This window comes from Volvox carteri (assembly GCF_000143455.1).
Source record: "Volvox carteri f. nagariensis unplaced genomic scaffold VOLCAscaffold_44, whole genome shotgun sequence".
NCBI lineage: Eukaryota > Viridiplantae > Chlorophyta > Chlorophyceae > Chlamydomonadales > Volvocaceae > Volvox > Volvox carteri.
Window position 1 is genome coordinate 672,027 of NW_003307587.1, and position 12,783 is coordinate 684,809.

Sequence of the window (12,783 nt, forward strand, 5' to 3'; positions counted from 1 at the left end):
AGGCTGCTGAAATGGCGCCAACAGGACACCTGAACGTCCAAGCCAGCTGAACGTAGGGCCTACTTTGGGTTTGCCGTAGTACGGCATGACCGGAATGGCACACGGATGTGCTGGCGGGCGTGACGTAGTACGGCATGTACGGAAAAGAAGGACGCGGGAGCCTTCGCAGCAGGGGTAAATATACAGAAGGGGTAGCAGGGGATGGATGTGGAGGCAATGTGGACGTACGTGCGTGCGTACGACGGCGCTCAGAAGTTGTCCAAGAATGTGAAGAAGAGCCGCAGCTGCGGCTGTTTAGGAAAAATTCACAGCTGCTGCCATTGCAACTGCGGCTGATGTTGATATATTGCTGCTGCTGCTGCTGCTGCTGTTGCTACCTTCTTACGACTCCGGAAACCTCCGAGCCGGGCCGCGGCTGCCCTGTGCCTGCGGGAACATCGGCCGGTTGGCGGGGACCGTTATGAGGGCAGTTGTGAGACAGTTGGTCGTTGGGGTCGTTCAGCATCCGTCCTCCAAGCAACTACCTGCGGGGACCCGCATCCGCCGCAATTTGAATTGTAATAGTAATGCAATACGCGGTGTGATTATGATCTGTGAACGGGGCTTCTACCGCTCTACTTTAACTCTATTCCTTTCACCAAATTGTACGAACCCTAATAAGGACATGTATACACACACACGCCGTTTTTTTCAACCGACTACCAGAAAAATAAAAAATTAAAAACACTGCAAAGCAACAAACGGCAATCCCACAACCTGCCGCTCTATAGAAACGTGAGATGGCGACTGTTCGACAGAGCGTTTGTCGATTTTCCAGAAGAATTATTTATTTTTCTGTTCACTCTCCCCCGACACCACCGGCAGCCACCGGGGAGGCGCGCGAAATGCAGAAACTCCAAATCACAACCGTGCATCAAGTTAAAACGTTAAACGCCCAACGAACAAAAACTGACGACGACGGCGACGCCGTTGAATTCCATTCAAAGTCATTGCGGAATCAACACACTTACACACATACACACACACAGAGGGGGCCCACGACTTCGCTCAGTCGCAGCGATTCGCAAATACCACTTATTGGCCACAGAGGAAACCTCACGGCCCACCTTGGCGCCGCCGCCGCCGCCGCCGCTGCCGCCGCCGCCGCCGCCGCCATCGTGTTGTTTCTGGTGCTGCTGGTGTTGTGTCTCGTAAAGACGGACCTTCTCCTGCAGGACCCGAATGAGCGCGTCTTGCTCGTCAACCTTCGCTTGCAGCGCTGCGATGGTTTCCTGTTAGTGGCGGTTGTGGCGGTTGTTGGGCGGTTGTGACATTTGTTCTAATCGTGCTCCAGGTGGCTTTAAGGTCTACCCGGGGCTTCGTAAGCATCACACGGGTGGATAAAACAATGATACTGTTAAAAACCGTTAGTAGTGATAGTAATAATAATAATGATAGTAATATGATAATAATATAAAAAAAAACAATATTATTATTACTATTATCAGTATATTATTATTTTCCTTATTATATTATATTGTAATATAATATAATATAATATAATATAATATAATATAATATAATATAATATAATATAATATAATATAATATAATATAACATAATATAATATAATATAATATAATATAATATAATATAATATAATATAATATAATATAATAATAACATTATTATTATTTTAATGTGGAAAACCAGAACAACACACAAGCTGCTGCTGCCGACACGACCCAAAGAAATCAGCAATATGTCTACCAGGTCTGTCTACACACGACCCGACATGCATGACCGCGTACGAGACCGGGGCCGTGCCCACCTACCGGGCCGGCTAACCCCGCTCCACGGCTCTACTCAGGTCCCTACCCTACCCTACTCTACCCTACCCAACCCGCCCCATCAGAACCCCCGGAAGGAGCTCCTGCTGCGATAACAATCCCTTGGCCGTACAATTGTCGTACCCGTTGGCGGTTGCGGAAACGCTGTTGCGCCACACGATTTCGCGCCCGGCTGTCTTCCTGCGGAAAATGTGTGTCGTATTCGCATCCGGACGTTATGTTAGTTAGTTTACAGTACATAACGGTGTACGTGTACGGAGAGAGCGGAGAGCGGCTAGGCGCGCAGCTGACGGTAGCAGCTGCGGGTGTATATATATATATATATATATATATACATATATACATATATATACATATATATACATACATATATACATATATACATATATACATATACATATATACATATACATATTATGTATGTATGTATGTACGTATGCACACATGAAATTGAATTCCACATAAATTGCCAAATCGCACCTTTTGTTCGGTAACTGCCCGGGCCAGGCTCATCTCCACAGTGTACACGAGATCTTGGAGCTCCTCCTTCTCCAGTTTGATCTTGCCAGTTGCTGCACCTGCACGTGCGATAGGATGTGCGGGGAAGATATCAAAACAATACTCGCACATCGCACACACAGATTCACATAACAAAATATATAATTAGTATACAAGCATCATACATAAAGCATACAAGCATAATTACATCTCTTATCGCATGCGGATCCCTCCTCCTCCACCTCCTCCGTGAAACCCTCCGTAAAACCACGAAAAAAATCTGAAGCCCTGCCACATAAATCCAATGACAACGCAAAATAAAAAACAAACGCTGGCCACCGGGACATCGGGGTCAGGATTGGCATCCAGAACCCCAAAACAAATCGCCGTGACGCCCTGCGCTGCGTCACTGGTTTCGGCGCCACCTTATCAATCGTCCAAACGTCCCAAACGTCAATTAGGGCCTTCCTGGGAAAGGCTGAGGTGCCTAACAGCATCGCCAAACCCCCCTCAGCAATATGAATAAAGACAAGAACAATATGAATAAAAACACATCCGCGGCCAGTCGGCCGACCGGCCCTTCAAAAACCGACAGACGAGCAGGAAGACGAGCATGTACGAACAAATGTACGAGCACATGTACGAGCACATGTACGAGCACAAAATCACATAACTCATAGCGACATGTCCCAGACGCCCTCCAACGGCCACATCCTCTCAATCCTCCCTCCTTTCTCACTTTTGGCCAGCTCGGCGATGGGGCCTAATTTAGCCACCGCCTTGGGCACCCGACCCGGCCGGTTCCGAAAGCGCATAGCCAGAAGCTGAAGCCCGTCGTCACCGCCGCCGTCCATCGCGCTGTCGCCTGGCGCAGACCTCCCGTCGTTGATACTACTGCTAGTGTGTTGGCAACCCCCAGCGGCAGCGGCGGCGGCGGCGGCGCTGCCGCTGCCCTTTCCTGTCCTATTACCGCCGTCGCCGCCGATTGCGTGACCGTCGCCGCCGTCACTTGCCATTGCAGCTGCCGCCGTATCACCGCCGTTACCAGTCCCTGTCGTCGTCGTCGTCGCCGTCGCCGCGGCCACTGCCGCCGACTACCCCGCACCCGCACCCGCGCCAGCGCCGGCGCCGTCAGCGCTGACGGACATGTCGCAACCTGCCGCCGCCATGAGCGCGCCGTCGATGGCGGCACACATCGACGACCCCGACGATGCTGATTGTAGGGTCCCGCCACTGCCCCCACCGCTGCCGCTGCCGTTACCGCCACCTCCGCGCCCGCCGCCGTCGCAGTGGGCGTCCTGCTCCATGTCGAGTTGCATGCTACCCTCCGCCGCTGTCCCGACGGCACCCTCCGAAATCATCTCCAACTTCCGTACGTCCGCCACAGCAGGTCCGCATGCAGGCCCCTGCTCCCCGCCGGCCGCCGCCGCCGCCGCCATCCCACGTCCCCCAGGCCCCACCGCATGCGAATGTGAGTGCGAATGTGCATGTAGCCCCAGCAACCCGCCATACGGCGAAGCAGCAGCAGGGCCAGTGGATGAGGGTGAAGGATTGGGGAAGCCACAGACACTGCGATCCGTGGCGTTGAGAGATGGTGGTGGTAGTGGTGGTGGTGGCGGCGGCGGCGGCGGCGGCGGCAGACCTCCGGAGATGTCCCCGTGTCTGGAGGGGATGTAAGGCCCGGAGGGCGTGTCGGAGAGGACGCTGGCGCCGGTGCCAGTGCTGGCGGCTGATAGGAGCCCCAGCCCAGTGCTGCCCCCGATGAGGCGACCGCCTGAGGGCCAATCACTGAGGCCGGTGCTGGCGGGAGATGGAAAGGCGTGGGAGTGTGGGTGAGGCTGATTAAAGTGAACGTAATGGCCCAGGGTCCGGCTGCCGTTGCCGCCACCGCTGCTGCTGCTGGCGAGATTGTTGTGAGGCACGGCACGACTGGGTTGGAGGCAGGAAAGCTGGTGCGAGGCGTTAAGGTCGTTGGTGTCGTTGGTTGGTTCAAAGTTGCAGTTGCTGGGGTTTACGAGGCGGTAGGTCATGGCGGTGTGGTTCTCGCCGCCTGGTGGCAAAACTGTTGTGGTGGCCAATGATGGTAGACGGGACGGCCAAAGCCGAGCTTCGGCTGGTGCTGCACGGTTGTCGGATGCGAGGCTGAAGCCGTCAGCAATAGCTTCATCTCCATGTTGATAGTTGTGTAGCGGGATGTTGCCCGCAGTTGGTCGTTCATTAAGCAACCAGCGCGCGACAAATGGCGTTTGCTTCTGAAAGGATGATACCTCCTCGAAACAAGGATATGCGACAGAGGAATGTTCTTTTAGAGGAGCCATGGACAGGGGACCATTATTGCCGGGCGACAGCGCGGAAGCCGAGGGCAGAAACGCACATGGAGCCGACACAGTACGCGCCAGACCTCCAAAAAGAGCTCCTGAATGGAGGCTCTGCTGCTGGTGCCAACCAGGAAGGGCGTTGTAAAGTTCCTCTAACTCAGCGTCGGTGCTCGTTCCCGGCAGCTGGACCGCAGTTTGGTCGCCCATGACAACATCTTGCAATCCGCCCGGTACGAGTATGCCGGCAATGCGCCCTCGGCCGCCGATTGCATCTGAAATGGACGCCCCGGTATGTGAAGGGCGAGCGACAGAGCTTCAGAAAAAACTAAGAAAATATTCCATCGAAAACAAAACGGCTTACCATTACCGGTTAATGGATGTTGACTTCCTAGCTCCATGTTAGCGTGTCTGGACGAGCCTCGCTATTCAGCGGAAAATCAAAAGTGTCTAGCCGCATAAGGGGTATAAACGCATACCCGTGTTCACTTTGCCGTTACCAAATAACGGCATGAAGACTCCAGCGAGCTGTTCCAGCTGTTGTCCGTTGCCCTGGGCTTTGGGTACGGATTTACGAGACAATGTCCACAAAAATCCTAGTCCATCCTGCTATTAAAGATTCAGCACAATTATTAATCATATCATTACATAAGATAAATAAAAGCCAGGACAAAAATAGGTTTTCCAGAGTCCTGTAACCGTGATTATATGCACCAATTGCTATGCAAAATCAATATAATCTACTTAAACCCTACTACTCAATCTGAGTGTTTCTCAAGGGGGCACTTGCAGCTGGACTACGGCAATAGTACAGTAGGCATATGATGGAAGTGCGGCCGCCGATATCTCAATCAACACCTTTTAGGACTGGGCTGTGTCTCATCTTCTTCGGTTTTGACCTTGACGCATCAGATATGCACGCTCGTCGAAATGTAACGGTTTGCGGCCAGTCTTCGATCCCCCATCTAATAAAAATTCATTAAACTTTTCTAAAATTGAATTCCGGATGATATTCGCCGCTTAGGTGGAGGTGGTAGGTGCTCCTGCCGAGGTAATAATCAACGTTTCGCGGTTCCCCAGCAAGCAAATGCCGCAAATCAGATCTCATACGCATCTTCACAAATCAACATTGTAGATGTATAATTGCCCATTGGTCCATACGTGCGCAGCCTCTGTGTGGATGTTACGGTGACGACCAGTACAATTCTAGGGGCCGAAACTGCGGCCTGGCCTCCACTAAGAGACCTTTACTGAACAGCATTGCGTTCTAAAGGAAACAAAATTCAGCGCTCCTGTAATACTCAGCGTCGCTAACACGCTAATACCGGTATATGTTGTTGTGTGCGGCGCGACAGAGAGTGTGACCATCACCAGGCCCGAACGAATTGCCAGGACCTGACAGTTCGGAAAATGCATGCAGAAACAGGCTTGAATTTCTATCGGGAAGAAAACGACGCGTTGTGTGGAACGCAGCGGACGAGCTTTTCCCATACATTTATATAAACATCTTAGTTCAAGGCATCTGCTCGCGCGATTCCCTTCACAATGTGATGAAATATGGGTAAGGTGCTCGTACGGAATAAACCTGAGGCCGCAGCTTTGACTTTGCACAAGACACGCATGTTTTGTGCCATTTGTGCCATCATTAGGCCCTTCAATTAACCTTTCATGATATTCTACTACTGTAAAACTTCTTCATTACTTATTTGCCAACACATAGAAAACATTCACACAGCTGCAATTTGGCGCAGCTTCAAAATAATAGCTAACCAACTAACAACTGCTACAGAGGAGTGCAGCCATCGCGGGCACAACATCGGCCCTCATGTCGCTTGCGCCTCAGCACGTATATACATATGTTCCATTCGCTCTGCATCAAAATGAACATCACATTGCTCCGCCTAAGCAGCACCCGCTTTACACCGCCAGCATGTGCATCTCTCTATACATATAACCCGACCTCGCGCCAAAGGGAATTTATGCTGCCCTCATCTCGCCTCACCGCACCTTATGGTCCTCGAGTCATAATATACCTCCTCTCAACTAACAGTCTCATCAACTGTCTTGCTAACCGCTCGTTAACTGCCTCACTAACCGCCTCACTACCCACTCTAAAACCTCTAAGCGGCAACACGCCACAATCAGCATTAAAGCTAGTCCCTCGTCCCCCAACCCCTATTGAACCGCTATGACGACTTTCACCTCTCACTTCCCTAAGACAGGGAGCCCCTCATGCAGCAGCAAGGCAACCCCCGACCAATAAAATTGCCCTCGCGATTTCCCAAAGCCCTTCAAGTCATTACTTAAGTGCCGCCTTCCCTACTACGACTAGCCAACCATAACCCTTTTTCTCACCTGGTCAGATCGCCTATCACCTAAAACAGCAGCAGCAGCAGCAGCAGCCACAAGATCGCCACCCATGACTGAAATGATTTGCTAGGTAAACAGCTAATACCTAACCCGCGAGCTCCCGCAGCCACCGCCACCGTCTCGCCGTCACCTGCAGCGCTCCCCATGTCGCCCGTGGCCCTCACCCCAACGGCCTGGATTAGCCAAACAGGCACATGTCGCAATGCAAGCCTGTATACCTGACAATAAATAAGCACCTAGGCAGGTAGGCAGGCAGGTAGGCAAGCAGGCAGGCAGGTAGGCACGGGATTTTCGAAGCCACGCCACAATCATTGCGTGTGTTCGCAGCTCCTTGCTCATAACAATTGCAACTCCCCGTGTGGCGGGCGGGCGAAGTTCTCAGGTGCCACGTGAGGAGGGAACACCGAACCCGGCCATGCCGTCACAAAAGCCAAACTAAGTTCAGATGCCGCTAAGTGTAGTGGTCGGCGCCAGCTCTGGGGCTCAGTTCATGCGGTTGCGGTGTCGGGCTGGTCTGTCACTGGGTTTGAGTTCGAACAGTTGCATGTCCCCGTAATTGGAGACAGTTCCCTCCGATGGCGCCTCGTATGCCGTGTTGAACGTTAGGGGCACCCGCCTGCGGAGAGGTAGGTGGGGGTGGGGATGGTAGGATCGGATAGGATGGTAGGATAGAATGGTAGGATAGGATGGTAGGATAGGATGGTAGGATAGGATGGTAGGATGGGATGGTAGGATGGGATGGTAGGATAGGATGGTAGGATAGGATGGTAGGATGGGATGGTAGGATGGGATGGTAGGATGGGATGGTAGGATAGAATGGTAGGATAAGATGGGGGTATGGGCTGGATAGAGACAACAGCATCATGGATAGCTCTCATACCACACCTCATACCACACCTCATACCGCAGCAATTGGGGGACCCACCGGGAGCTATACACATTCCGGCGGTTCCTGCTCCGACGTTGAAGGTACCAGATTACAACCGCCACAACCGCCAACGCAACGAGGCCGCCTATCACCCCACCGGCGATGGCACCCCCAGACCCGCCGCTGCGGCCGCCGCCGCTGCGGTCTGCGGTCGCCGCGGTCTGCGGGGATACCTGGGGTACCGTAGGCTGCATGTGACCAACGTCGGAGCCGTCAGAGCCCCCCGGGTGGCTGGCATCTTGCCCACCGGTGGCCTCTATGCCGGTGCCGTTGCTGGGAGGTTTGTCCGTGTTGCTTGTACCGTTGCTGGGCCCAGGTGGCAGCTGCACGGGCGGTGGGGATTGACCCGCGGGGCGGCCACCGGTGTCGACGCTGACGCTGGCGTCGGCGCTGGGGCTTGGAGGCAGTCGACGAACGACGGGAGGCCGTGGCGGCAGGGGCGGCGGGGGTCGCGGGGGCCCCGGGCGCTTGGGCGGCCGCGGGATGGTCACGTTTTGGAAAGAGGAGATGTTAATGCGCTGTCCGAGCCGAGTCTGTGGGCATAGGACGAGAGAGGAGAACGGCGATATAAAAGGAAAAAATGGATGTGATGAGGCATATGGGTAATGGGCATATGGGTGATGGGTATAATAAGAAATGCGTCGGGAGGAAGGCGCCGAGAACAAAGGACTGGGAGGGCCTGGACGTGCAATGGAGGGATGCGCTGCGGGCCCGTTGAGGGTGACATCGCAGCTGCGCGTCAAGGCCTTCAAGTCAGGCATGACCTTACGGAAACACCCCTCCAAGTCGGAGTTTCTTCCTCAAGACGGAAGAAAATGTCCCCCGGAAATCTTTTCAAGTCGGATTATGTTCGAAAACGGATGGCAACAAAAGATTCTTGTACGATTGATACGAGCTTGTACGATCCAGACATCCTCACATGTCGTCGGGCCCATGAGTGGACCGATGTAACGGAAACGAAGCTGCACGGTTGCGATAAGCTCTACGGGTTGTGGTGCCCCTCAAAAAAACCTTGGGGGATTTCCTCAATTTAAATAGTCCGCCGGACGGTAGCCCGGACGGCAGCGCATGAAAGATCACGTCATCATTGGGGCGTAACCCTGGTGACGTGGATAGAACGTACCAAGCAAGTCAAGTCGTACAGCTCCTGCAGTTCGGCGAGGTAAAATACATCCGGCGGGAAGTCCGTGTTGGGCGAAGGGCACGTGAGACCGCCCGGGGGGTTTTGTGGCTGTAGCACTAGCGACAGCGGGACGTAGTCGTACGGTGAGGCCCAGTACAGTCCAGATAGCAGGGACAGCAACTTGAGAGGGAAAGTTGAGTTGATCAAGTTGTACGAGACGTCAAACAACGGTTGCGGAGGTAGGCTGGCCTGCAAGGCGGACAAGGGGGAGCAAAATCCTTTTATGTGAGAATAGGAGAGTTGCTTGATGCTGGATAAAGATCGGTAAAAACATCTCTCTCGGGAACGGGGTGGCCAATTTACGGCATACGAGCGTTGATTGAACACTTTTTGTAGCGAGGACAAAAACCGTAGGGGCAAGACATCATCTTGCTCGTTATACCGTAATAGTGTTTAATTGTGCAATTCCCCCTTTGAAAGCTCTGGAAAGGAGCGCGAGAAGGCGAATCAGCCGTAAACTCATGAGGCTCTAGAGGCTGCTTGAACGATGCTGCTTGGGTAATTATGTGAGCTGAAGATGCAGTAAACAGGAAATGAAAACGAATTGAGAGTCGCGCTATCCGGCGTGCTGTTTACAGACGGAATGCGACATAGGGACACCGGGGACATCCTTAGCATACAGCTAACATTTCACACTTATGGCGGCAAGCTTTATTTATTTTTATGCGCTTTGCTGGAAAAGTACCTATGCTGACCCTTTGGAAGTACCGACTCCAACCGCCGGACACTATTAACTTCCTAAGCAGACTTGCGCAGCAACCACACGACTCAATAGAGCGGTCTTTCGGTAACGCGTTGCTCGGTGGCTCCTTGAAAAACCCGGGGTTTATGATGTACGATGAATTGCGGCAACGACTGGGTCCTGCAAAACCACATAGCAGGCAGCGCGGAAGACCCCTTGCGCCCATTACTTTTGTGGGTTTTTTCATATGTTGCAAAGCCCTATCCGGTTCATGGGTCGATTTATTTTGCGGTCTACAGGTCGCTACAAACTGATATGTTATAAAAATTTGCCTTATAAAGTACACATGTTGACGGAACTATGATCTCCCTCCCGAACGCTCACCCAGGGCATAAAGTAGCGGAAAACAAGCAAGCTGTATTTTGCGCGCAGAAAAGGAGATTTCTTGGCAGCCAGGCTGAGACACCTGTTGCCAACCCGCAGATCCATGGTTCACGAGCCCAAGCCCGTCGAATCCCCAGTTCCTTGCCCGCTAAGTTGGATAAAATCATCGTTATGGTGGTTCTCAAAAAATATCGCAGGGTGCGTCAACGCATCTCATACACATGCGTTACAAGTCGTAAAGTCCTAAGAAAATCGTAAGCCGCAAGGGCCGCACGGCCGCAAGGGCCGTACGACCGCAAGTCGCAAGCATGCGAGCGCTTTTTACAACGCATCCGCACTTTCTTTTGAGGACCGCCCAGCATAAAACCAACCCAGCAGCCCCCTTTGCTTGCTTCGCGGACTATGAATGAATCCTGTGCAGAGCAGTACAACACTCACTCGCCAAACTCTCTGCTGCTCTGTTTGCTGCTTGCACGTGATTTCCAACACCTACTGCTACCGCCCCGTTCCTCAACCAAATTTTGGCCCTATCAAGCTCTTGTGGAATCATCTTGACCAAGATTTCATCATGAAATGTCATGAAACCGCGCTCCATGCACGAGATTGTCGAGATTGTCGCTCATTTCCGAGTCCGACCCAAAAAAATGCTCAAACACAACGTCGTTTTTGCGCACCCAACCTGCAAAAACACATATACCCATCAAAAACCTGCCATACCCTTCCAAACCCGCATTCCCGCCCCAACACACCCAATCCCAATCCCACCCAAACCCACCTCCGGTGCTTCGTCATCTTGCACCGCGTTGGACAGCAACTGATTGAACAACTGCATACGACCCAACTGTTCGGTTAACCTGCCGTACATATTGTTGTGCGATACGTTGAAATACAGAATGGAGCTGTTGACAGGTACCTTGCTGCCGAGCACCTGCGCAAAACGAGGAAATGATGGATTGGAGAAGATAAACCACAGCCGAACAGATTAGGGGGAAGCTAACCATGCGCCAGCGCGACGCCGGCACCCCCCCCAAAACAAAAAAACCCATAGCACTAAATCGACGTGAGAATTGAAGGGCCGAAGGCAGACAACGTTACCTGCACGTCCATGGAGAGGTTGTTGACCGCCAAATTGACTTTGACCAGGGTTGACCTGTTTAGCAGGTCGCCAACGTCTGCACAGTAAGGGAGGGGCACCAAACGGGGATCCACCCATAAAAAAACAGGAATTCGAAGTCGAAGTCGAAGTCGAAGGCATGCGTGTTGTGTGTGTGCTATAGTAATAGGTATTACAGCGAGCCCTTGCGCCCAAGGGAATAAACCCTAGGGTCGGGCCCGGGGGTGTGCGTGTGTGAGGGGGAGAGGTTGGATGGCCCAAACGGGATTGTGTGTGGAATACTTAGTAAACAATTGTGTACATGTGTGTGTGCGTGTACATGTGTGTACATGTGTGTGTATGTGCGTGCGTTACACCTCCCGGAATTTAAACGTAAAACTCCGTAGTAGGCATATCGGGCCCGGGCACGAAGGGCTGTAGATCCCGGATGGCGCCGACAAAACGCAAAAATGAATCTAAAGACTATTATTCTATAACTCACCACGGGTAAAAAGAGAAGATAATGTATGTATGTATGTATGTATGTATGTATTAATACGTACAATGCACAACCATATGTCCGTATACATTCGTCCGCATGTAGCGCGTGGCGCTGCTCCTGAATTCCAACACCCCCACAGCGGGTCTTAAAGGCGAACGAATCACGTCACAAAATGCCTCAAACCACACGCAAACCCCCTTTCGGCACTGACGAAGAAAAACGTCATCCTGAGCCCCTCCCGCTTCCGTTGTAATCGTGTGTCTGTCTGTGTGTCTGTCTGTCTGTCTGTCTGTCTGTCTGTCTGTGTGTACATCTAGGAACACCCTAGGACCTTTCCCGACCCGCCCACCCACCCTGCCCAGTGAAGCCATTCTCGCTGAGGTCCAGGTCCAGCAGAAAGGGCGACCAGGAGGAGCTGGGGAGAGCCCCACTTAGGCGGTTGCCGGCCAGCCGCAGCACCGTCAGCAACGGACTGCCAGTCACGCCTAGACGGACGAGCAAGAGGAGGAGCAGGAAGGAATACACGGGGGTAGTGCAGGAATACACGACACGATCTCTGCGCTGGCGGACGTTTGTTTTTGCTGTCTTTGTTTAATAGCCGTTTTATATCCGTCCTGCATGGCGATAGGGCTAGACTGGGGCTGGAGGACTATATGAATTGTGCCACCATGTCCTCTCCCTTTTCCTTCCCCAAGCCTCCCCTCCCCATGTTTAGCCGACCAGTCAACGCGCCGTGTCCCGAGCCGGGCTCGAACACAGCACCTGGATGGAAAAATCCGGGATAAAAAAACAAACCAAAACGTCCAGGGAAAACGTCCCGGGAAGAACCAAAAGAAACCACAACCAGGACCTAAGAAACCAATCAGGACCTAAGAAACTCACGGGGCGCTAAGGTGCCCGTCAGCTGGTTTCTTGAGAGGTCTAGCACACGCAAGTCGGCGCTGGTCCCTAGGGCGACGGGAAGTGGGCCCCTCAGGTTGTTGTAGGCGGCCTGGAAG

The 12,783-nt window shown here is 52.7% G+C and overlaps 1 protein-coding gene across 1 annotated transcript in view; it reads right to left on the reverse strand.

Moving 5' to 3' along the window:
• Positions 1-381: 381 nt before the first annotated feature.
• Positions 382-12,783, reverse strand: part of VOLCADRAFT_118815 (uncharacterized protein) — a gene marked incomplete at both ends in the record, with an annotated part of 19,236 nt that continues 6,834 nt past the window's right edge. Inside the window, 11 exons of the mRNA XM_002954638.1 lie at positions 382-426; positions 1,107-1,271; positions 2,311-2,408; positions 3,434-4,918; positions 7,535-7,629; positions 7,939-8,474; positions 9,065-9,313; positions 10,966-11,118; positions 11,286-11,362; positions 12,139-12,270; positions 12,668-12,733. Of these exons, the coding sequence (XP_002954684.1) occupies positions 382-426; positions 1,107-1,271; positions 2,311-2,408; positions 3,434-4,918; positions 7,535-7,629; positions 7,939-8,474; positions 9,065-9,313; positions 10,966-11,118; positions 11,286-11,362; positions 12,139-12,270; positions 12,668-12,733 (3,101 nt within the window). The remainder of the gene's footprint in view (positions 427-1,106; positions 1,272-2,310; positions 2,409-3,433; positions 4,919-7,534; positions 7,630-7,938; positions 8,475-9,064; positions 9,314-10,965; positions 11,119-11,285; positions 11,363-12,138; positions 12,271-12,667; positions 12,734-12,783) is intronic.